Source organism: Myxine glutinosa, chromosome 10, assembly GCF_964187855.1.
Source record: "Myxine glutinosa chromosome 10, kmMyxGlut1.1, whole genome shotgun sequence".
NCBI lineage: Eukaryota > Metazoa > Chordata > Myxini > Myxiniformes > Myxinidae > Myxine > Myxine glutinosa.
The window spans coordinates 50,409,980-50,435,831 of record NC_136270.1 but is presented as its reverse complement, the minus strand read 5'-3'; the positions used below and the strand labels follow the sequence as shown (position 1 = coordinate 50,435,831).

Below are 25,852 nucleotides of genomic sequence, written 5' to 3'. Positions count from 1 at the left end.
TGCACGAGTTGAAACCGCTCGATCGGGTTCATCTATCTATAATGCCAGTAATCTCTGTGTGTCTGTCTGTGACCGCTGTTTCTCGACAACCACGGGTCCGATATACTTGAAACTTGCCAGGTATATTGCTGGGGACCCGAGGATGTGCCTTTTCAAGGTTTCATATTAATCGGACAAGTAGTTAGCGAGCTATGTCCAAAAAACGATTCAACCAATCAGAGAGCAGCGAGCTATCACGTGTGCCGAACGTGGCGAACAGACTCTGCCTCGGACGGCACATTTGAGAGCGTATTCATTTATTTCACGTTGGCAAACTATGTTGGCGTTAAACTATGTTTTAAAACTAATTAAAACTAATTTGCGATTCTTTCGCTTTCCTGCGCGTTTGTGCACGCTGTGGCGATTTCTTTACCAAACTCCGCAAGCCGTTCGCTTTGGACCAAACCATTTCATGTAAATAGAGGGGGGGGAATCGGGGGATTGTCACCGTACTCGCAAGCCGTTCGCTTTGGACCAAACCATTTCATGTAAATAGAGGGGGGGGGATTGTCACCGTACTCGCAAGCTGTTCGCTTTGGACCAAACCATTTCATGTAAATAGAGGGGGGGGGATATAATTTTAGATATATATATAGTACGGGCATGCCCTAGTAGTAATTAATGGCACGAGTTACGCGTGAGGTCCAGCCCCCGTCCTCACGGCGACGTGTGTATCGAAGGTACCCAGGTTGTGACCGGAAACCCTTCAACGCGCAAGCTGCGGATTTGGCGGCTGGAATTGCTCAGCAATCCGCCCCCACAAGTGTAGAGTGGGTAGCGGCCTCGTGAACTCGAAGCTCGAGGGGGAGCAGGGCTTAATCCCCCCTCAGTACGTCGACGAGCTCGAGATCCACAACAATATATATATATTTCATTTCTGTATCTCACAATTCGGTCTCTCTCTTATTCACACACACACACAAAAACACACACACACACACACACACACACACACACACACACACACACACACACACACACACACACACACACATACACACACATACACATACACACACATGCACGCACACGTACACACATGTACACCGACACATGCATATACACATACACACATATACACATATGGATACACACACATGCACACACATACACATATACACACACAGACACATATACACACACACACAGACACACACACACACATATACATACATACACACACACACACACACACACACGTACACACACACACACACACATGCACACACATATATATACACATACAGACACACATATATACACATACAGACACACATATATACACATACACACATATATACACACACATACACATGTGTACACACACATGTACACCGACACACATGCACACACATACACACATACATATATATACACATACACACACACATACAGACACACAGACATATATATACACATATATGCACGCACACACACACACACACACACACAGACATATATATACACATATATGCACGCACACACACACACACACACACACACACACACACACACACACACACACACACACACACACACACACACACACACACACACGTCCCACATGTATATATCCCACATCCCACATGTATATACATGTTTAAAGTGTACGTGCCCTTCCCCCCTCCCCCGCCCGGCAATGCTGAGTACTTCTGCTAGTAACTAATGAAATAAAAACGAAGAAATATCTCTGGGTAATTTCCTGAAACTCGGTGAAATTCGCTGAAATTCGCTCGGTGTATCGGTGAAATATTTTATTTGGGCGGTGTAGAATTGCTTCAAACGAAATATCTCTGAGCAATTTCCCGTCTGTGTTTCATGTCCATGCACACGTGAAATGGAGTTTGTTTTTGCACACGTGAAATGAACATGTCAACCTTTACTTCCGGATAATAATGTTGAATGAAATAAAAACGAAGAAATATAGTGGGGTCACCCGTGGGACATTTCGACATATTGAGTTAGATGCTGCACATTCAAAATGGTTACTGGCAATTCATCAGATCCAGAAATGGTGTAATGAACATTGAACACAATTTATTTATTTCACATAATATGTGACCCCTCACTCCTCTCCACCTGACACTCTCCTCTCTCCACCTGACACTCTCCTCTCTCCACCTGACACTCTCCTCTCTCCACCTGACACTCTCCTCTCTCCACCTGACACTCTCCTCTCTCCACCTGACACTCTCCTCTCTCCACCTGACACTCTCCTCTCTCCACCTGACACTCTCCTCTCTCCACCTGACACTCTCCTCTCTCCACCTAGCACTCCTCTCCTCTCCAATCCCTCACATTCCTCTCCTCTCCAATCCCTCACCTCTCCAATCCCTCACACTCCTCTCCTCTCCCGCACTCGCCTCTCCAATCGCTCCTCACTCGCCTCTCCAATCGCTCCTCACTCGCCTCTCCAATCGCTCCGCACTCGCCTCTCCAATCGCTCCTCACTCGCCTCTCCAATCGCTCGTCACTCGCCTCTCCAATCGCTCGTCACTCGCCTCTCCAATCGCTCCTCACTCGCCTCTCCAATCGCTCCTCACTCGCCTCTCCAATCGCTCCTCACTCGCCTCTCCAATCGCTCCTCACTCGCCTCTCCAATCGCTCCTCACTCGCCTCTCCAATCGCTCCTCACTCGCCTCTCCAATCGCTCCTCACTCACCTCTCCAATCGCTCCTCACTCGCCTCTCCAATCGCTCCTCACTCGCCTCTCCAATCGCTCCTCACTCGCCTCTCCAATCGCTCCTCACTCGCCTCTCCAATCGCTCCTCACTCGCCTCTCCAATCGCTCCTCACTCGCCTCTCCAATCGGCTTTCCCCGTCTCGTTTCTCTCGTTTTTCTCCCGTCTCGTTCTTTTTCTTGCTCCAAATCGGCCCGTCTCGCCTGTCGGCCCGTCTCGCCCGTTGGCCCCTCGGCCCGTCGGAATCGGAAATCGGGCCGTCTTGCTTTCGCGTAAATAAATTGTGTTCATTACACCATTTCTGGATCTGATGACTTGCCAGTAACCATTTTGTAAAAATGAATGTGCAGCATCTAACTCAATATGTCGAAATGTCACACACATCCATGCCCGTGGGATTCCCATGGGTGACCCCGCAAGTTTGCATTGACGTTCGTCGACGGACTCGTTCGCCCGTCTCATTCGCTTTCTTGCTACATCCTGTTCAAGTCTGCGTTCTTCATCGATCGTCTCATTCATTTTGGAAATAGAAGTTTCCACGCAGCGCATGAATTGTCACGATCCTCAAGAGGAAGTGTCTCGTAATCATCAAATGATAAATGGCAAGTAAATTATATTGTGGAAAATTAAAGATTTCAAATAAACCTATTTAAAGTGTATGCGCACATAACTAATAAAAAAACGAAGAAATATCTCTCGGTAATTTCCTGAAACATATTTTACTTCCGGCTAATAATGTTGAATGAAATAAAAACGAAGAAATATATGTCGGCATCATTATTGACGTTTTTGTGACGACCGTCATCAAACGAAAAAGTAATATATCTTAACGGAAAAGCAAAAGCGAATTTTTAATATATATCGACACATTGCCGTCGGTGTCATGTTGGGCGGTGTATGATACACCATGACGCGATTTAAAAAAATATATCTCTGCATTTTCCCGCGTGTGTGGAATGTTTGTGGAAAATTAAACATTTCAAATAAACCTATTTAAAGTGTATGCACACATAACTAATAAAAAAAACGAAGAAATATCTCTCGGTAATTTCCTGAAACATATTTTACTTCCGGCTAATGTTGAATGAAATAAAAACGAAGAAATATATGTCGGCATCATTGTTGACGTTTTTGTGACGACTGTCATCAAACGAAAAAGTAATATATCTTAACGGAAAAGCAAAAGCGAATTTTTAATATATATCGACACGTTGCCGTCGGTGTCATGTTGGGCGGTGTATGATTCACCATGACGCGATTTTAAAAAATATATCTCTGCATTTTCCCGCGTGTGTGGAATGTTCTCAATTATTGCTGACACCGAGTCTGAAACCATCGATAAAAATGAAATCATATGGTGAGTTAGATTGGAGATAAAGGCGTGAGAGAGACTCAATGGCCTTGAAGTTACAGGCGTTTGAGAATTCATTTCGTTCTATAAACGGCAACTTTCATCGGATTTTCTTCCTGTTTTTTTTCAAGAGTCTAAAACTATGTTAGCGACTGTGAAAAATGAAATGATATATCGAATTTGATTTGAAATAAAACTGGGAGAGAGAGCAAGACACCATGGGCCTACAAAACAGGCCTCAAAGCTATGCGAGTTAATAAAATGGTGGATATTTGTTTATAATTATATGAAGCCACTCCCAGAATGGGTGGAGCTACTCTGCAAACCGAGCAAGCCACACCCCGGACAGACACCCAACAGACAGACAGAATCATCTACGGCTATTATAATATATATATATATATATATATATATATATATATATATATATATACATATATATATATATATATATATATAATATTATATATATATATATATATATATATATATATATAATATTATATATAATATTATATATAATATTATATTTATATATATATATATATATATATATATATATATTATATTATATATAATATTATATTTATATATTGTTACAGATACGACTTTGATGGTATGGTGGGCCGAGCGGGATGGCCGCCGTATCCGTACAAGTTACCCGATTGTACTCGAACGTCGACGAAGCCGCGCTATGCTGGCTCAATTGGAAAGAGAAGACACCCGGCTGGGTTATAATGACACAATACGACACCAGGGGTTCAGTTCTCAAGTATATTCGTACGGAAAAAGGTTAGATTACAGGGACAAGAGGGAAACATAGGAAGGTGGGCACTTAGACACAACCTTATATTAACCCTAGACAGACCACAGATAAACGGGACAACGCTGACTCACACGGGATTTGATGGCAAGGAAAGCGGCAGTCGATGGCTCAGGTGCACCTGGCTCAGGGACAGAATCACGTACGGTGGTGTCCAGCAGATGCGGGGAGGTCGCTCAGCGCTCGTGGGTCGCGACTTTGGTGGAGATGCCGGGGAGGTCGCTCAGCGCTCGGGAGGGTGGCGTCTTGTCCTTCCAAGCTCGGGGCGCATCTGACGTCACGTCCGGCGCGGGGCCGCGTATATCCGGCGGGGAGTCACGCCCTCGCTCGTTAGCTCCGCCCCATATGGCATCGGCCCATGGCTTCTCATTGGGTGCGGGGGTTACCGGCTCCGCCCTTGACGAGGGGCCGACAGGGAGCCCCCTTCTGGGTAACCCCGTCGAGCACATGTTCAATGGCGGCCAACCGAGCCGGAGTGAGGACGCAAAGCCGCTGTTGTTGTGGTTGTTGTTGGAGCTTGAGATGATGGGAAGAGATGCGGGGAGGTATGGGAAGGTCCTAAACTCCTACTGGTGCCATATCATCACATTCTGGTGCAACGAAGAGTCATAATTAATGGAAACAAGTCCTTAACTGACATAGATTAAGAATAACTAGCAAGATGTCCTATAATTGTCTACGTGTGGTGCGGGGGACCTGGGCACGACATTTAATGGGGGAATGAAGGGGAAGATCGGCTCTAATGGGTGTTGTTTACAGACAATGGGACTAGGGAATGGGGTAAGGGGAGAGTTGGGGAGTATCGGAGAAGATAGGGGAATATTTACAAGCGGATATGGAGGTCAAATTCCATATTCGCAACAATATATATATATATATATATATATATATATATATATATATATATATATACAGTGGTACCTCGGCTTACGAGTTTAATCCGTTCCGTGACGGAGCTCGTAAGCCAAATCGCTCGTAAGTCAAAGCAAATTTTCCCATTCAAATGCATTGAAATGCTATTAATCCGTTCCAGCCTCAAAAAAAAAACACCAATTTTTTTTGTTAGGTGCTTTTAAATAACAAAAATGTACTTTATAAATAACAAATAATGTATAAACAAGCACGACCTCGTATATACTGTACATAATACAAGAGAATGTAAAGAAATAAACTGGTTTTATTAAGCAGAGGAGAAGAGCATGCCAGGTGAGGTGTGCGTGTTGTCGACTTGGCGAGGCAGTACGATCGTACTCCTTCTACGATATGTACGATTTTGAAGCAGAAGGAGTCCATAAAGGCTATAACGCCAGCCAAGGGCGTTACGATTATTTCAAAGCTCCGGACCTCTATCCATGAAGATATGGAGAAGTTGTTGTTTGTGTGGTTGAAGGAGAAGCAGCTCGCAGGAGATACCGTGACCGAGAGCATCATGTGTTTGAAAAGATTGAAACTCGGATATCGAGCACGGACCACGAGGTGTTTTTTCTTTTTTCTTAATCTCGGTTTCAGTGAACTTTTGCTCTGTGCTCACGTGTACTGTACCTGTACCTGTAATGGTACGTCAGAGGATGGCACCTGTTGTCATCATATTAAGTGCAAGATGTTCTGCATCGTAAGTTGGTACACCGTGGTCTTTCGGCGGTGTTTAAGCCGGCCGTCTTGGCTTCTGTCACCATTGGCATTGAGTCTTTCGATGTAGGTAGGTCGTTGTGTGCCGGTGCCTTGGCCGAATTCCTTCATTGCTGCATTGTTAGCTCACCTGGTTTTTTTATACCACATCTTTGGTTATCGGACCAGCGAATGACGTCATCTCCAAAGTATGGCTTATTCTCACTTGTCTTGGACGATCTTCTACTTCTAGCCTTCCACCGTGCATTTGGTGTTGGTGTCCACTGTACTTACTGTACAGTGCCTGGTAAAATTGATGTAATGGGTTTTTGACCGTCAACGCCATGAACCGTCATGAACCGTCATGAACCGTCAACGCCATGAACCGCTAACACTCAAAAGCCCATTTATCGCGCCTTATAAAGCAAAACGCAAACCGAAAGCCATGCCTCTCAAGCGCGGCGTGCTGCCGTGGTCACGTGATCCACAGGTGTAGCTCATTATACCCGCACGCGCGACACGCTTTGGCGGTCACGTGACCAGCCACTCTGGAGGCGGGGATCCCCGCCGATGACGTCACCGGCTGGAGCAAGGAGATTCCTCGCTCATGTATTTCGACGATTGCGTGTTTTATATCCAAGCAGAGATGCTTTCACGGCAAGATAACCACGTGACCGGAACCGGAAGCCACAACCGGAAAATTCAAAAAAATAAATTTTTTGAGCTCGTACATCGGATCTCGGCTCGTATCCCAAAGCAACAAACCGCCCGAGCGACGGCTCGTATCCCGAAAAACTCGTACGTTGGGGCACTCGTAAGCCGAGGTACCACTGTATATATATATATATATATATATATTATATTATATATATATCAGTCACTATGCGACCTTCATATCATCAGTGGAGAACCGCCAGCAAGGTGTCCCATACAGCTGCTGCTGCACCTTGCTGGGAGCGATATGCACCGCCTGCCACGCGGTGACGTTATCTCTGGTAGCCACTCATCATATGGAGTCGACCTGGTTGCGGTTGGGAGTTACTAATAATGGTATCTGTAATCTGATTCTCCAACCTAATGAGCGGACAACATGACGTCATCGCCATGCACGTCTTCCTTGCCTGCAAAGTTCCAGAGGAACCATCTAGCAGTGCGTCATTACGGATGTCTAGCAGTGCGTCATTACATGATGATATGAAGGTCGCATAGTGACTGATATAAAAACCGAAAGGGTCACAGAGTTACAAGTGTATGGAAAGCCTCACTGCGTTGCCCTGATGAAGCCCCAACAAGGGCGAAACCAGGTCGGTAACTGTGAGTTTTTCATGCACTTGTGACAGTATCTGTATTTATAATCCGTAATGACGCACTGCTAGATGGTTCCTCTGGAACTTTGCAGGCAAGGCGGACGTGCATGGCGATGACGTCATGTTGTCCGCTCATTAGGTTGGAGAACCAGATTACAGATACCATTATATATATATATATATATATATATATATATATATATATATATATATATATATATATATATATATATATATAAACTAATCAACGACATAACAGCGTGAAGAGCACTGTCCCGATCTCCTGTGGACCGAAGTCATAGACCAAAGTCATTGGTTAGATTTTTTGCAGTATGCCATCCTGATGAGGGAAAATAAGCCCGAAATCTGGATTGGCGGCTCTGTTTGATGTTTAGCCAATGGGGACCAAAGAATGAAACCTCTGTCAACAAAGTGGCCGGGCTGAGGCCTCCGGGACGGAGGTGACGCTTTGGTCTAGGACTTCGGTCCACAGGACATCGGGACAGTGCTCGTCACGCTGTTATGTCGTTGATTATTATCTCCGCCGATCGCACCGCACCCCCTGGTTTTGGTTTGCACTGGCGGGAACGATGGTCTGGGTGGCAGACAGACTGTTTGTTCCTTGCGGATTATGCGGTTTTTACAGTGTGAGACATAATCCGTGGCTGGTGCTCACCATTAAAGCTAGGAGGTGCCTTGATTCACTTAATAGACGAGTTTGGTCCTCAGTGGTTAGATTTTTTGCAGTGCTAGTGAGGTACCCGCGCCACGCACGGGATGGGACTGGGAGGCCAGAAGCAAACAGACAATGCAGAAACTGCGAATGCGAAAGCATGAAACCAACAAATTCCATATTCCTGTAGCACATTCAATCACACGTCAGACGTGGACAGCAAGTTCGTGAAGGACTTCCATGAAAAACATACCCGTTCGCAAACAAACAGGTACGTTTGTTCCATACCCAGTCAATGGCGATTCCAATCATCAATTGATACTTTAACAAAATAATGTTTTAAATGACGGTTGTATTGGGATATTATCAAACCAGCTCATTGCCGTAATCTGTCCACTTCCGCATTCGCGGCAGGTTCATAATTCACATCAAAATCTAAACAGTATTTATACAATTTCAATGAAAGCTACATCACTGTTCATATAGGTAAATATTATTCCGTCGTGTTTGGAAAAACTGGAAAATTGGAAAACTTATAAAATTGGAAAAACAATATAGCCCATTTTACTCCAGGGGGTCCCAGGATTACCCACCCAAAATATCGTTGCGATCGGTTCAGCCGTTTTTGCGGTACCTGGGAACAGATGGACGGACAGACATTTGGTGAATTATAGCAAGACGCCGTCCTGATGAGGGCAAATAAGCCCGAAATCTGGATTGGCGGCTCCGCTTGATGTTTAGCCAATGGGGACCAAATAATGAAATCTCTGTCTGTCGACAAGTGGCCAGGCTGAGGCCTCCGGGACGGAGGTGACGCTTTGGTCTAGGACTTCGGTCCACAGGACATCGGGACAGTGCTCGTCACGCTGTTATGTCGTCGATTATTATCTCCGCTGATCGCATCGCACCCCCTGGTTTTGGTTTGCACTGGTGGGAACGATGGACTGGGTGGCAGACAGACTGTTGGTTCCTTGCGAATTATGCGTTTTTTACCGTGTGAGACATAATCCGTAGCTGGTGCTCACCATTAAAGCGAGGAGGTGCCTTGATTCATATATATATATTGGGGGGCAATCCCCTTTCCCCACCCCTGTAGACCCCCTTAGACCCCGATGTTTCTAATGCCGTGAGCAAACTTTGGTACATTACGGGTGATGAAGGTTGTGCTCAAATTTCATTGGAATTGTGTGTGTAGTTTCTGAGAAGAAAGAAAATACCTATTTTGGGAGGCAACCCCCATCGACAAGCTTGGGGCCCTATATTTTTTTCAATGCCATGAACAAACTTGAGTTGCAACATACCAAATATAATTTTAGCCAAGTTTGGTCACAATCCCATCAGAAGTTTCCGATAAGAAGATGCAAGTGTTTAAGGACTGATGGACGGACTGTGTGCCATCCCATAAGCTCCCCGGAACTATGTTCCAGGTGAGCTAAAAATGATACGGTTAAATTAGATCCTACTATAATTCACCAAATGTCCGTCCATCTGTTCGAAGGTACCGCAAAAACGGCTCAACCGATTGCAACGATATTTTGGGTGGGTATTCCTGGAACCCCTGGGAGTAAAATAGGCTATATTGATTTTCCAATTTTTCCAAGTTTTCCAATTTTCCAAACACGATGGAATAATATTTACCGATATGAACAGTGATGTGGCTTTTGTTGAAATTCTACAAATACCGTTTATTCTACGTACTAGGAGAGAGTAGATCGACTCCTGACGAACTCTTCCAATATAACCGTGCGGCTCCGAAGTAACATGGCAACGTGTGCAAAGCGACTGAGAAACAGGTGTAGCGGCCGCTTCCGTGTTACAGATTCGGCGCGCACTCTTCACACATAAACGTGCGACTGAGAAAGACGTTCAGCGGCCGCTTCCGTTTTGCAGAATTCAATCTTTTTTCAAAATGGGTGCCATGTACTGTTTAGATTTTGACGATTTGCATGTGATACGATTCAACGCATGTTTATATGAATCGTTTAACATAAAAAAGCCTTCAATTTCTGGTATTTTGCCTTTTCATTTGGGCTTCCCAATTGAAGCCCCACCCATGACAAATGTCAAACTATGCCCAAGGTTGCATGGGCATGCTATTGGAGCCCATGGTCTGAGGTATCCGACAAGGCTCGAGAGAAATGCTGCAAACGGTATTTGGAAACAGAATTTGCTATGGCCGCAGATGCTGCACACAATTCTCTGATCCCTTCACGCATTATTCTTAAATTAGACAACTTTGTTCCAATTTCACTATTAAAACAATTAGAAAGAGCGTTCAACTGCAAAATGTTGCCAGGTCATAAATATTGCATTAGATCTGAGAATCAACGCTCGATATTAAAGTTTATCTACATGCAGACAGACTTGCTCACAGACACACAGACCAATTACAATTGGAACACCTTGTACAATGGCCTGTCGTTGGCTTAATGGTTAAGGCAGCTGGCATAGGATCCCTATGGTCTTGAGTTCTGTTGAATTATCACCAGGCGGGTCGACTCAACCCGTCATCCTTCTAAGGTCGGAAAATGGGTACCAGCTAGCTGGTAAAGGGGAATTGCATCAGCGGTACAGCCACCCCCCCCCCAAAATGATGCAGCCAAACAGCTACAGGCTGCATATGAACAATAAAAAAAACATAATGAGCTTCAATGTTTATGAATCATACATTTTACATTTAATCATTTATTTAATTTAAGCAATTAATGTCTGCATTTACTTTTCTTTTTCTCTTGAGCACAGGTTGCTTTTTAGCTCTAAGTATGCATTTTCTGTGTTCATGTGGTACTGTAATACAGCCTGGTATTACAGCCTGGTGTTGGCTTGGGATCCTAGGATCCTGGGTTCGAATCCCGGTCGATCGCTAAATTAACACCAGGGGGGTTGACTCAGCCTGTCATCCTTCCGAGGTCGGCAAATTGAGTACCAGCTTGCTGGGATGAATGATCATGGTGTGTACCCCGATTTAGAATAGGTAGACCGTATCCCTGCGCATCGTCAGAGCGTGACCAAGGGTTGGCGTCAGGAAGGGCATCCGGCCATAAAAACATTGCTTCAAACAGGGAACTGTAGCGGCTACCGCTGGGTTTTCACAATCGCCTTGCACCTATCAAGGACGCGGAGCGATCACCATGCCGGGCTCGTCCAGGACGCCCGGTCAGGCCCGCGCTCAACTTGCCAGGCCTCGGTCGAGATGCCCGGGCAGGCTCGCCCTCAACTTGCCAGGCCGCAGCCAGGACGCTCGGCCACGCCCACTCTCACCTTTCCTGGGCAAACGCTCCGGGATAATGTGTGTATATATATTGCTGCCCGATAAACGGGCTTTTCAGAGTACCTGAGTGTTTTGTTTGAATAAAGCAACTCGGACGAATTCCAGCTTTTTGTCGCGTCCATTCTTCCGATCGACGTGGGAGCCCGAGCTCCTTCAGAACCATGATTGTCATGGGGGCCCGCAAGGCTAACCCCACGGGGAAAAATGGCCTTAAAAACGATCATTCATTCATTCATTCATGTGGTACTGTAATAGCAACATACCAGACTCACCCAAGCAACAAAGTTTCTAGCTGGAATCCGGGCTCCAACATGCATGCCATTTAAAAAGGATTATATCTTCCGTAACGGCAGGTACTCTTCAGCTCAAAATACTTTGTTTGGAAGAGCAAAAAAAAGAAAAAAAAAAAGAAGAAGGAATTTGCTTACAAGTTTATCAGGCTGCGAACAACAGCAAGCAACTCAAGTGCTGATTTTATTCCTGATTAGTGTGATCAGTATTTGACAATGCCCTTATGGAAAGCCTTGCTGTTGATGTGAATCCATGTGCAAATCCTCCATTATTGGCCAATATTTCATGGGATAACTCACTTTGAGATGGTGAAGAATCCCAATCATGTGTACTGAAAGGAGACATGACGATGGCAATGGCGAAGAAAAACAACTTTCATACATTATCCAATGTAAATAGGACACAAGTGGGATTATTTATCACCAATAAATATATGGAGACAGATCATGAGAAAAAACATTTCCTAACAAGGGCCTTCAGCTACAACGGGAGAAAATGTCATTGAAAGTTGCATTTTAAGATTCCAAATGAATCAAAAGTGTCAAACCTCTGTGCGAGGCTTCTTTTCTGTTGTCTCTTCGATGTCTGTGCGGGCAAGCTTTTGACGATCCAAAAAATCATTTATCAGTTCTGGACAGTCGAGGTTTTCTTCAGGTTCCCAAGTGTTATCATCGCTGTAAATTCACAGAGATAGCCAAAGGCAACAGTACATTTAACCAATGCACACAAAATAATACCGTCACAAATTATTTACGACTGACTGTCTGGTGGCATAATGTGTTGAGTGGATTGTTAACAAACGATTATTTAACAGTTGGTGATGTTCACAGCAAAGACTCAGCCATGAGCACCAAGGAGCTTTTGGGATAAAGTTGTGGAAAGGCACAGATCATGGGATAGATATAAAAAATATTTCAAAGGCCTTGAATATCCTTTGGAGCACAGTAAAGACAATCATCAAGAAGTGGAAGGCATATGGTACCACCAAGACCCTGCCTAGATCAGGCCGTCCCTCCAAACTAGATGACCAAGCAAAGATGAGACTGATCAGAGAGGCCACCAAGAGGGTAATAGCAACTTTGAAAGAGCTACAGGCCTTTATGGCAAAGATTGGTCAATTTGTGCATGTGACAGCAATATCTCAAGCACTCCACAAGTGTGGCCTGTACAGTAGGGTGGGTAAGGAGGAAACCATTACTCAAAACAGCCCACCTTGAGTCCCGTTTGACGTATGCTAAAAAACCACTCCGAAGATTCTGAAGCCATGTGGCAAAACGTTTTGTGGTCTGACGAAACGAAGATGGAACTTTTTGGCCTAAATGCAAAACGTTATATTTGTCACAAACCTATTACAGTTAATCACCCAACAAATACCAGCCCCACTGTAAAGCATGGTAGTGGCAGCATCATGTTATGGGGATGTTTCTAATGAGCAGGGACTGGGGCACTTGTCAGGATAAAAGGGAATATGGATGGAGCAAAACACAGAAAGATCCCAGAGGAAAGCCTGCTGCCCTCTGCAACAACAACACACACAACATGCATTTTAAAGGCCATTTTCCCTACTAGAGCGGGGGTTAGCTTTGCGGTCCCCATGACAATCTTCTCCATTTTGCCCTATTTTCTGCATCTCTCCTTGTTAAACCCCTTGCCCGCATTTCTTCTTCCACCATCTTTAGCCAAGTCTTTCTCGGTCTTCCCCGTCCTCCACTTCCTTCTACATTCATTTCCATCACTCTTCTCAACCAGTCACTTTCATCCTTCCTCAACACATGACCAAACCATCTCAACCTGTTCCTCTTCACAGCATCAATCACAGGCTCTATTCCCATCATCTTTCGCAATTCATCATTTGTCTTCCTCTCTCTCAACGATACTCCGCACATCCGTCGAACCATTCGCATTTTCACCCTTTCCAACCTTCGTTGCTGCTCTACGTTCATTACCCATGTCTCGCTCCCATAAATCATAACACTTCTCACACATGCAGCAATTGCAGCATACACCTTTCCCTTCAGCTTCAGCGACACTCCCCTCCTCATCAGCACGCCACTCAGTTCCCGAAACTTCTTCCATGCACATCTCATTCTAGCAACCGTTGCCGAGTCTGATCCACCTTCTCCATTCAGCATGTCTCCGAGGTAGCAAAATGTTTTCACACCTTCCAGCTTCACGCCGTCTCCAAGACCCAACTCAACATTTCCTCCATCTGCAGCTCCCTCTGTGCACACCTTACATTTGAATGTAGCTGCCACAGTGGTTAATGACCCTCTCAGACCACTACATTTTTGATGAAACCACTCAGCGCACATTGTACATTGAATGGAGTTCACTCCGACACCCTTCCTACACACAGCACAGGGCCACTTCCCAGTTCTTTCCACCTCACCACATGCTTTACGACTTGCCATCACCTTCGTCTTTCTGATATTCACCTTCAGACCTTTTGTCCTCCATACATTCCTTCCACTTGTTCATCTTTTCCTTCAGTCCATCCATACTTTCCGCAATCAACACCAGATCATCTGCATACAACAACTCCCACGGTAAACCCTCCTTTACGTTCTGAGCCAGCACCTCCATCACAGCTACAAATAGTAGTGGACTTAGTACCGACCCCTGATGCACTCCCACCTTCACCTCAAACTCACCAATGTTCCCGTCCTTCGTCCTTACAGCTGTGCGCGCTCTTTTGTACATTGCCATCACTTTTCTAATCAACCATTCCTCCACTCCTAACTTCCTCAATGCCCATGTCAATACTTTTCGTGGAACCCTATCGAATGCTTTCTCCAGATCAACAAACCCAAGAAACAACTTCTTCCTCTTCTCCATGTACTTCTCCTGCAACTGCCTCACAATGAAAAGTGCGTCTGTCGTTCCTCTTCCTGGCATAAATCCAAACTGCATTTCGTTGATCTTCACTTTCTTCCTTATCCTCCTCTCCAACACCCTTTCCAATACCTTCATTCCATGCTCCAATAACTTTATCGCTCGTTACGAGCTACACTCCAGAGGGTCACCTTTCCCCTTGAAAAGAGGGACGAGGGTACTCAGTTCCTAATCCACTGGAATGCGGCCTTCTTTCACCACCAGATTACAGATCTCTGTCATTCTCTTCACAACCCAACTTCCTGCTGCCTTCAACATATCTCCCACAACTCCCGTCGGCCCTCCCGCTTTTCTACCCTTCATTGCTTTTATCGCTTCCTCAACTTCCTTCTCAGTTATCTTCTCTGCCGGTCCTAAAACTGGGTTACTCTCTATGTTGGCATCCCATTCATTCTCTGTATTCAACAGCATTTCCATATATCTTTTCCATCTTCCTTTAATTCCATCTGGGTCGACAACGATTTGTCCCACTTCATCCTTCAAGGAACTCACACCCATCACATCACAACTCTCTTTCGCTATCTGCTTTGCAATCCTGAATACTGCTTTCTGACCCTCTTCCGAATCCAAGCGTTCTCCGAACATTTTCCTACATGCCTCCTGCACCTTTGCTACCTCTTTCTTTGCAGCCTTCCTGGCTGCCTTATAACTTTCATGCTCTGCTGTTTCTGCTCCCGTACCCTTTGCCTTCTGCCACTCCTTGAACTTCTTCCTCTTCTCGTCAATCCTCTTTCCAACTTCATCATCCCACCACCATGTTTCCGAGTGCCTCGGCGGTCCTTTTGTCCATCCACATACCTCACCAACGGCTCCCAACAGACTAGCTTTCATTGACATCCAACCACTTTCAAGCTCAACCACATCATCCTCGACCCTACTCAGCCTCTCTTTTAATGCCTCCCTTACTGTCACCTCTTTCAACCTCCACACCTTCATTCTCGGTTGGTACTTCACCCGCCGAGCTCCCCTCGCACCTTTCACCCTTATGTCGCAGACAACCAAGTGGTGCTGTGAAACAGCCTCCTCCCCCGGGATCACCTTTGTGTCCCGGAGGTGCCCCCTATCTCGTCTACGCACCATCAGGTAGTCAACGGTTGTCGTCGACCCACCTGACGTGTATGTAACAAGCTTATTATCCTCTTTCTGGAACTGAGTATTACAAATCAACAAATCAGCTCCATCAGCAAACTCCAAAATCCTTTCACCTTCTCCATTACTCACACCATATCCGTAACCCCCATGAACTCCGTCAAAACCATCCATACTCCTTCCCACATGTCCATTTAGGTCTCCTCCTACCACAACAACTTCCTCATCTTTCATGTTTTCCATCAGCTTCTCTATCGCACACCAGAACATGTCCTTCTCTTCATCGCTTCGACCAACCTGCGGAGCATATCCCGAGATGACGTTCACCAAGAGCTTTCCAATCATCATTTTCACCATCATCAACCTATCACTCACTCTAGTCACACTCACCACACCGTCTACAAACTCCTCAGAAAACAGGACACCAACACCATTCACGCCCTCCAGGCACCCTTGCCACTTAAACTTGTATTTCTGTGCCTGCCTACCCTTCACCATTCTCACACCACTTCCCTTCCATCTCGTCTCTTGCACACAACATATGTCCACTCTTCTTCTGACCAATACTTCCACCACTTCTCCTGATCTCCCTGTCATTGTCCCTACATTCCATGTCCCAAACCTCAGAAACCGATCGATCTCCACTTCGGGCTGTACCCTGCCCATATGTAGTTGTAATTGTCATGGTTCTCTTTTTGAGGCAATGTTTTTATGGCCGGATGCCCTTCCTTGCCCTCTGCAAGAAAGCTGAAATTGGGGTGGAAGTTCACCTTTTGGCTTGACAACAACCCGAAGCACACAGTCAAAGATACACCGGTGTAGCTAAGGAGCAAAAAAGATAAATGTCCTTGAGTGGCCCAATCAGAGGCCCAACCTAAATCCAATAGAAAATCTATGGCACGATTTGAAGATCGCTGTCCATTAACACTCCCCACACAACTTGACTGAGCTTGAACAGTTTTGTACAGAAGAATGGGCAAATATTGCCCAATCAAGGTGTGCAAAATTGGTAGAGATCTAGCCAAACAGGCTCACAGCTGTAATTGCTGTCAAAGGTGCTTCCACCAAGTATTAACTCAGGGGGTGGACACTTATCCAACCAAGATGTCTAGTTTTGTATTTTTTATTAACTTTGTGAAATGTGCAGAATTTGTTTTTCATTTGGAAGTTGTGGGTTACGATAAGTAAATAAAGGTGGAAAAAGTCTGATTTAATGCAATTTAATTCCAGGCTACAAGGCAACAAAAGGTGAAAACTTTGAAGGGGGGTGTAGACTTTCTATTGGCACTGTACATATACCGTATTTTTCGGCATACAGGTCGAATTAGCTAATTTCCCCATTTTTCTTTCATTCATATGTCGATTTGGAGTATAAAATAAAGCAAAATCAACTGTGGTCGTCAGAAAATCTGTCAGTCAGAACAATAGAGGTGGCAGTTCCTACATGATAGTCACAATGCATTTCTGCCTGCAGTACTTCCAGGGTCATGAATATTAATGGTGTGTTTTGTACCTATTATTTGAACCAATTTGTGGGACAACCTTATGAAATGCACTACCACCCATTCCTCCCCTCCTTCCCCCACCCCCCATGAATAGTAATGATGTGTTTTGTACCTATTATTTGAACCAATTTGTGGGACAACCTTCTGAAATGCACCACCACCCATTCCTCCCCTCCTCCCCCCCCCCCCCCCCCATGAATACTAATGATGTGTATTGTACCTATTATTTGAACCAATTTGTGGGACAACCTTCTGAAATGCGCCACCACCCATTCCTCCCCTCCTCCCCCCCCCCCCATGAATACTAATGATGTGTTTTGTACCTATGATTTGAACCAATTTGTGGGACAATCTTCTGAAATGCACTACCACCCATTCCTCCCCTCCTCCCCCCCCCCCCCATGAATACTAATGATGTGTTTTGTACCTATGATTTGAACCAATTTGTGGGACAACCTTCTGAAATGCACTACCACCCATTCCTCCCCTCCTCCCCCCCCCCATGAATATTAATGATGTGTTTTGTACCTATTATTTGAACCAATTTGTGGGACAACCTTCTGAAATGCGCCACCACCCATTCCTCCCCTCCTCCCCCCCCCCCCCCATGAATACTAATGATGTGTTTTGTACCTATGATTTGAACCAATTTGTGGGATAACCTTCTGAAATGCACCACCACCCATTCCTCCCCTTCTCCCCCCCCCCCCCCCCCATGAATACTAATGATGTGTTTTGTACCTATGATTTGAACCAATTTGTGGGACAACCTTCTGAAATGCACCACCACCCATTCCTCCCCACCTCCCACCCCCCCGGCCCCCCCATGAATATTAATGATTTGTTTTGTACCTATTATTTGAACTAATTTGTGGGCCAACCTTTTTGAAATGCACCACCACCCATTCCTCCCATCCTCCCCCCCAGAGGGGAACGCATACATTTACACTATAGGAATCCCAAAGTAGTTATTTCTTCAACTATGTAAAGTTATACCTTCGCCCAATGCCGAAGGACTCGTTCAGGAATGGGAACATGTGTTGTGGTTAATTACGAGTAGTTTATGTATTCCATCAGTTGTCTCCATATGTGGGTTTTAGGAGGTGGGAGGAAGTTCTCCCAGAACTCAAAATCTCCACCTCCTTTTTTGGTACACAACAACAAGGATTGTTCATTTTCAAGGATCGAGTTTGGTGTGTGTTTCTATGATTGTTCTGGGATCGGAATGTTGAAATGCTTACAGATGTGCCAGTGGATTACTCTACAGACGCTGTCATGTCTTTCTGTGTACAACTGTTCCGACATGAGTTTTTTACATCCCAAAAAGGAGGTGACTGGTACTTTTTGTTTCTACTCCACAAAACCTGCATTTGTCCGATTGGCTCAAACCCGCCATTTTCTTAAAGCCATCAGTGTAGTGTCCCTGGTCTTGGGCATTTATGATTACTCGTTCTCCATCCCAATTAATTTGACCTTTTCCTAGCCATTCCAATGAGCCTTCCTTGTCAATACCTGCTCTGTCAAGCTCTTTTTGAATATTCCTCCTCTTTTGTCATTCTCCCATTTGTCAGAATATATCTGCTGGTATTTATTAGTCCCTTACCGGTGTACACCAGAGGGGACTATAGGTTTGCACTCCGTCCCTCCGTCTGTCATTCTGTCCGTCTGTCACGTAAAGAACAGTTTTCCGGACTTTTCTTTTTCTAAACTCTGAATGCTAACGATTTCAAACTTGGCACATGGTTTCCTCATGATAAGTTACAGATCAAGTTCGAACTTCACGACCTTTCGATCATTTTTAACAAGGTTATGGCACTTTGAACTTTGGTAATTTCCCCAACAGTTTTCCGGATGACAGACTGCCGGTAGGGGACATGTATTGCAGCGCAATACTCAGAATGCTTGTTTTTGTAGTTTTCCTTTTTCCTCTTTGCGATCATTAGGGCTGTATTTGTTTCCATTTCATTTTCCTGTGTAGTATCTTGCACTTGCACCTGTTTTTGGAAGTTTGTTGCGAAATGGATTAAAGACACCTTTTCTGATTTGTCGTTTTCTGGCTCATGCACAAATCTCATTCAATAGTCTGTGGAGCTTTTCACATACTCCAGACTTTTCCTACACATGCTGTTCTGTGCATTTGGTTAAGCTCCATCATACCGCCTCCTCCTTCTTGTCTCGGCAAATAAAACCTCGGAATGCATTGGTTTTTGTAGAATAGAGTATGAATAGTTAGACATTTCCTTGTTTTGGAGTCTAAGTTGTTGATCTCCAATTGTGGCCTGTTTATAATCTCACAACAACACTGGAATACCAGTACTTCAAGTTGGTTTATAGCTTTGATTTTGTTCATTGGAGAGAGGGATGACTTCAGAATAAATCTTATTCTGCATAGGTACTCTTTGCTGAGGAATTTAGGCATTTTTTTTTCTGTTGTACCTGTGGACTTTCTTCTATTCCGAGGTATTTGTAGGATGCTTTGTTTTCTAGTTCCTGTATTGTTGTACTTTCATCAATTGAGATATTGTGTGTTCTTTTTGTTTTACCAGATAGAAATGTGCATTTGCCACATTTGTCAGGACCAAATTGCATTTGAATGTCGTCCGAGTAGCGCTTTACTAGTTTGTTGATCTGCCAATTTGTTATTCTTCGGTACAAAGTTTTAGATCATCCATGTACAAATGTGTCACCTTTCTGCGTTATTTTGGTCATTTTTCTTTTGGACGTTAGAATGTATGTGTCCTTGTTCATAGATGAGGTTACTCAGTGGGTCCAGAGCCAGACAAACCAGGAGAGGGGAAAGGCTGTCACTTTGTAAGATACCACGTCATATCTTTACCACTGGGATTTCAACTTTTCCTTCCAAGTGAGTTAGTATCATAGTTGTATTCCAGAGCATCATTGCTTTCTCTATTAGTGTGGCTATTTGGGGGTTAACTTTGTATACTTGCATGCATTTTCTAATCCATGAATGTGGGACACAATCAAAAGCTTTTTTGTAATCTATCCATGTTGGTTTGTCGAAGCTTGCAATTTTTGAGTATGGTCTTGTTTAATAACAAATGATCTATCGTTCAACAACAGCCTCTCTTACATCTCTTCTGTTCTGTCTCTAAAGCTGCTTGTTGAATGAGGTGTTCATAAATTTAATCAGTAATTAATCCTGTTAAAAGTTTGTACGCTGTTGGTAAGCATGTTATTGGTCTATGCTTGTGGGGTTGATGAGTTTCATTAGATTTTGGGATGAGAAGAGTGTTACCTTCTGTGAACCATTGATCCATTGGCTGTTCCACTTTGATGATTTTGTTAAATGCTTGAGCGTAGTGAGTGTGGAGAGCATACAGTTGCTTTAAGCAAAAGTTTGGTATCCCATCTGGGCCAGGGCTTTTGAAGTTTGTTATCTTTGCAAAATGTTGTCTTATCTTTTCGGAATCAATGATTACTAGGGACGTTTCCTCCCGATGTTGTTGCTTCTCTTCCAGGTTTCGGATCCAATCTACTTCCTTGTTATGTTATCATTAGTCTTCGTATATACCTTTCCAGAATTTTTCAAGATCCTCTTTTTTTAGGGGGGGAGTTGCCACATTTTGTTTCTGTTTCCCTAGTTATATTCAGTGATGATGGGAATTTCGACAGCTGCATAGTGGGAATCGTCCCCGCGAATGCGCACCAATGGGGAAAGGCTGCACAAAGCTGACAGACGCTTGCACGTACTCTGCTTGCTTGGAAGCCATGCCCTGCATGGCAATTATAAAGCCCTTAATGCAGCTTGATTGAGGAGCGGCTATGTTGGTGGTGAGCTGTTGTGCTGAGCTGCTGTGTTGAGCTGCTGTGGAGATGACGCAGTACGAGCTGAGGACCTCATTGTGAGTGCTCCCGACTCGAAGGTTAGCCTGCCGGAGCGAGCTGCCGTAGGTCCAGAGTAAGGCGAGGGGAGCAAAGGTGACGGGCAGTGACACAATGGAGGCCCGCCCTAGCGTGCCACATGGTCACCCTCTTCATCATAACACCATGTATTCCTGTCACTACCTTAACAATCCATCATCCTCATAACTCCCTTCCCAGCCACCTATATTATTTGGCCTGATCCAGCCTCACATGGCTGGATGAGATGAGACAGGAATTGTTCCCATACTCCAAACTGCCTCTTTCATTCTATTATTCTTGTTTTTTTCTTCTCATGGAATGATTGCAGGTACCGTGTCTCATTTGTGTTAAGGTGTATTAGAATACTCACTTTGTTTGGATAAGTCTGCTTTTTGTACCTTTTTACTTTGCTTGTTTTTGGCTGTAAATCCATGACCTTTTGCTTTTGATTTTGCTTTGGTGAATAAAGAACTGTAAATAAAGTGCTTTGGTAAATAAATAATAGTTGTGCATTTTTCATCTGCTTCGCACTCGTCCTTTCTTTCATTAATCCGACATTGTGCGAACGTGGTGGTTTGCTTCGGTGGTGGTTTGCTCAGCCATAGTGGTAATAGTAGTTGTGAAAGACGGGTGAACACTGAAGGCACAGTCCTTAACTGAGGTTAGCAAAATCGGCAGAAAGGGGGATAAAGTGCTTAAGAACAACAGAAAAAGGTGCTTAAGATCGACAGATGATAAAAAGTGCATATGAGCAACCGAGGTAAAAAGTGCTGATGAGTGACCGAGATAAAAAGTGCTTATGAGCGACCAGATTAAATCAGTTGGAGAATGCCCGTAGCCATGGATCAAATTACTCCCTAGAGTCCAAAAAGAGGAGTTTTGTGTTTGCCTCGGTGGTGCTGGATGTGACAAGCTTGGAGAGAGAGAGCTACGGAGATGCATCTCACCGAACAAGCTACATTTCTTGTTCTTTCCTCGGTCGATGTGCAGAACGAAGAGTCACTTCTTGTCGGGACTGGAACCAAACTGCCTCCAGACACTTTGACAAGCTCTCACCTCTGGGTTTGCTGATGGTCATTGTTATGTATTTTCCCCAGTGTGTCATGTTTGAGTGGATGGATAAGGCAAACAGTTAAGCAGAAAGGACTATCGTGGACGTAAGTGAATCATAACTATATCATTGTATGAACTGTATCTAATTGTTATGGTGTGGGGGATACCCCATAGAGGCATAATTCACTGGCGCAGGACCAGTGGGTCTATTGACGGTATGGGTATGGCGTGCGCTCGGGTGTTGGAGCCACGCCCCTTTAAGAGGATCGGGCGGAAGTCATGGGGGTTATAAAAAGACGAGTTCCGGTCGGGTTTTGAGTTCTGTGGAAATAAAAGAGCCTTGAACAAGTCAAGAAGTGTTTTACCCTCTTGTTGTCCGTAACTCCTACAATGGTGACCCCGTCTTGCTCTTGAACGTTTTCGGAGCTTTGAACGAACATGGCGGCAAGCGCAGTTTCGATCAAACTGCCAGAGTTTTGGGAAAAGACAGGCTGCCATCTGGTTCGCACAAGCTGAGGCCCAATTCGCCATTCGGAGCATCTCTGCTGACGACACTAAGTATTATTATGTCGTGTCTGCGCTCAGCGGCTCCACTGCGACCAGGGTGGTGAACCTTCTCCAGGATCCTCCGGAGGGCGGCAAGTACGAGACGCCAAAGGCCCTGCTGCTTGATACCTTCGAGCTCACTGATGCCAAGCGCGCCCGTCAGCTCCTTTCTCTACCCGGGCTGGGCGACTCCAAGCCGTCGGAGCTGATGGACCACATGTTGTCTCTCCTGGGCAGCTACTGGCCATGTTTTCTCTTCAAGGAGCTGTTCCTGCAGCAGCTGCCAGGACAGGTATGGTCAGCCTTGGCCAACTCACCCGTTAAGGATTTCCACGCCCTGGTCATGGAAGCAGACAAGTTTTTCTCCACCAGACAGCAATGCAGTGTGGCATGGGACCCCGGCCCCGGCAAGCCTACGCCGTTGGCGGGCACCGTTGTGGCCGCCATTACGGCCCAGCGGCGGAAGCCCCCAGGCTTGTGTTTTTACCACGCAAGGTTTAGTCCTAAGGCCAAGGCATGCCGGCCACCCAGCAGCTTCAGCGAGTCGGGAAACGGGGTGGCCGGCGCTCGTTAACTGCCATGAGCGTCGACCGTTTGGGCAGTTTGTTGTTCATTTCAGACACCAACTCCGGACGTCGTTTCCTCTGCGACACAGGTGCCCAGATGAGCGTTCTGCCTGCGACGGCATTGGACCGGGAGGCCGGGAATCACGGCCCCGCCCTGGTAGCCGCCAACGGCAGTGCCATTCAGACTTTTGGTAAATGGAACGTGGCACTGTGTTCTGGCGGGCAGTGGTTCACATGGGATTTTCACGGCAAGGGTGTCCACCCCCTTGCTGGGCGCTGATTTCCTCTGCGCCAATGGCCTATTGGTGGATGTTAAAAATTGGCGGCTCATTAACGCGGACACATTCAGTTCACTTCCATGCTCGCTGAGCGGGTCCACCTCGACGAGGCTTGCTTGCACGCCCTCGACCTCTGATGAGTTTGCCCGCCTCCTCACCGAGTTCCCGACCCTTACACGCCCACCTTTTTGGCCGTTGTCGTCAGACACGGGGTGGAGTATCACATTCCGACCACCGGCCCGCCTGTCTACACCCGGGCTCGACGCCTCGACCGGGGAAACTCGCTGTCGCAAAGGCGGAGTTTGACACGTTGGAGCGTCTTGGCATCGTGCGACGGTCCGACAGCCTGTGGGCCTCGCCTCTCCACCTTGCGCCAAAGCCGGGTGGCGGGTGGCGGTTGGCGCCCGTGCAGGGATTACCGCCGCCTTAACGATGCCACTACCCCTGACCGCTACCCAATCCCGCACATCCAGGATTTTTCTGCCCGCTTGGCCGGGAAAGTTTTTTTTTTTTCTAAGGTGGACCTCGTTCGTGGTTACCACCAGGTCCCCGTCCGGCCGCAGGACGTTCCTAAGACCGCGGTGATTACACCGTTAGGGCTTTTCTAATTCCTTTGTATGCCTTTTGGGCTCAAGAACGCGGCCCAGGCTTTCCAGCGCCTGATGGGCAGTGTGTTGCGGGATTTGCCGTTTGTTTGTCTACCTGGACGATATTCTCATCGCCAGCGCTTCCAGGACGGAGCACATGCTTCACCTCCGAGCGCTCTTTGAACGCCTCAGTCAGCACGGCCTTATCATTAACCCGGCCAAGTGCTTGTTCAGGGTGGCCTCAATTGACTTTCTTGGCCACCGCATCACAAGGGAGGGGGCCATCCCAATGCCGTCTAAAGTAGAGGCTGTGAAGGGTTTTCCGCGCCCCCTCACCATCAGTGCCTTGCAGGAGTTTTTGGGCATGGTGAACCTTTACCATCGTTTCGTGCCCCGTGCGGCCCAGCTGATGCGGCCCCTTTATGACGCCCTCAAGGGCAAGCCCACCAAATGCGCCATCGACTGGACTGAGGAGATGGCCAAGGCTTTCACAGATGCTAAACTGGCCCTCGCCAGCGCAACAATGCTGGTGCATCCGTCGCCCGATGCACCAATTGCTCTTACCACAGACACTTCGGACTACGCGGTTGGAGCCGTGCACAAGCAGTGGGTCAACGGGGCCTGGCAGCCGCTTGCTTTTTTTAGCCGGCAGCTCCGCCCCAACGAACGAAAGTACAGTACCTTCGATCGTGAGCTCCTAGGCCTCTACCTAGCTGTCCGACACTTCCGTTACCTGTTGGAAGCCCGCCCATTCCCGGCGTTTGTGGACCACAAGCCCCTGGTTTTTGCCATGGCCAAGGTCTCGGAGCCGTGGTCTGCCCGTCAACAACGCCAGCTCTCCTTCGTTTCCGAGTTCACGACCGACATCCAACATGTTGCTGGGAAGGATAACACGGTCGCCGATTGTCTCTCCCGGTCCATAGCTGGCGCGGTTCACCTTGGCATCGACTACGCCCGCATGGCGGCCGATCAGATCTCCGACCCGGATGTCCAGGCCAGCAGGGCGGCGGTCACGGGGCTTCGACTGTCTGATGTGCCGTTCAGGGACACGGGCACCACGCTACTGTGCGACGTTTCTTTGGGACAGCCTCGCCCCATCGTACCCACCAGCTGGAGACGGCTGGTGTTCGATGCCGTCCACGGTCTTTCTCACCCGGGCAGGAAGGCGTTGCAAAATTTGGTGGCGGCGAAGTTCGTTTGGCACAGGCTCAGGAAGGATGTGCGCGACTGGGCCAACACCTGCGTCGAGTGCCAACGCTCGAATGTGCATCGCCATACCCAGGCCCCGTTGGCGCCATTCACAGTGCCCGAGCGACGGTTTGACCATGTTCACGTGGACCTGGTGGGGCCCCTTCCCCTCTTGCGGGGATTCACCCACCTCCTCACGATGGTCGATAGGACCACCAGGTGGCCGGAGGCCGTCCCGCT

General features: G+C 46.4%; 2 protein-coding genes across 4 annotated transcripts in view; one reads left to right on the top strand and one right to left on the bottom strand.

The window, feature by feature from the left end:
• The window catches only part of LOC137434523 (uncharacterized), a 319,351-nt gene that overhangs the window by 155,170 nt on the left and 138,329 nt on the right, over positions 1 to 25,852 (top strand). The gene's annotated exons all lie outside the window — the stretch shown is intronic.
• LOC137434525 (chromobox protein homolog 3) overlaps positions 1 to 25,852 on the bottom strand; it is a 77,338-nt gene that overhangs the window by 10,196 nt on the left and 41,290 nt on the right. For all 3 annotated transcript variants that reach the window (XM_078785636.1, XM_078785634.1, XM_078785633.1), the window contains exon 3: positions 12,592 to 12,718. In XM_078785636.1, the coding sequence (XP_078641762.1) occupies positions 12,592 to 12,718 (127 nt within the window). The remainder of the gene's footprint in view (positions 1 to 12,591; positions 12,719 to 25,852) is intronic.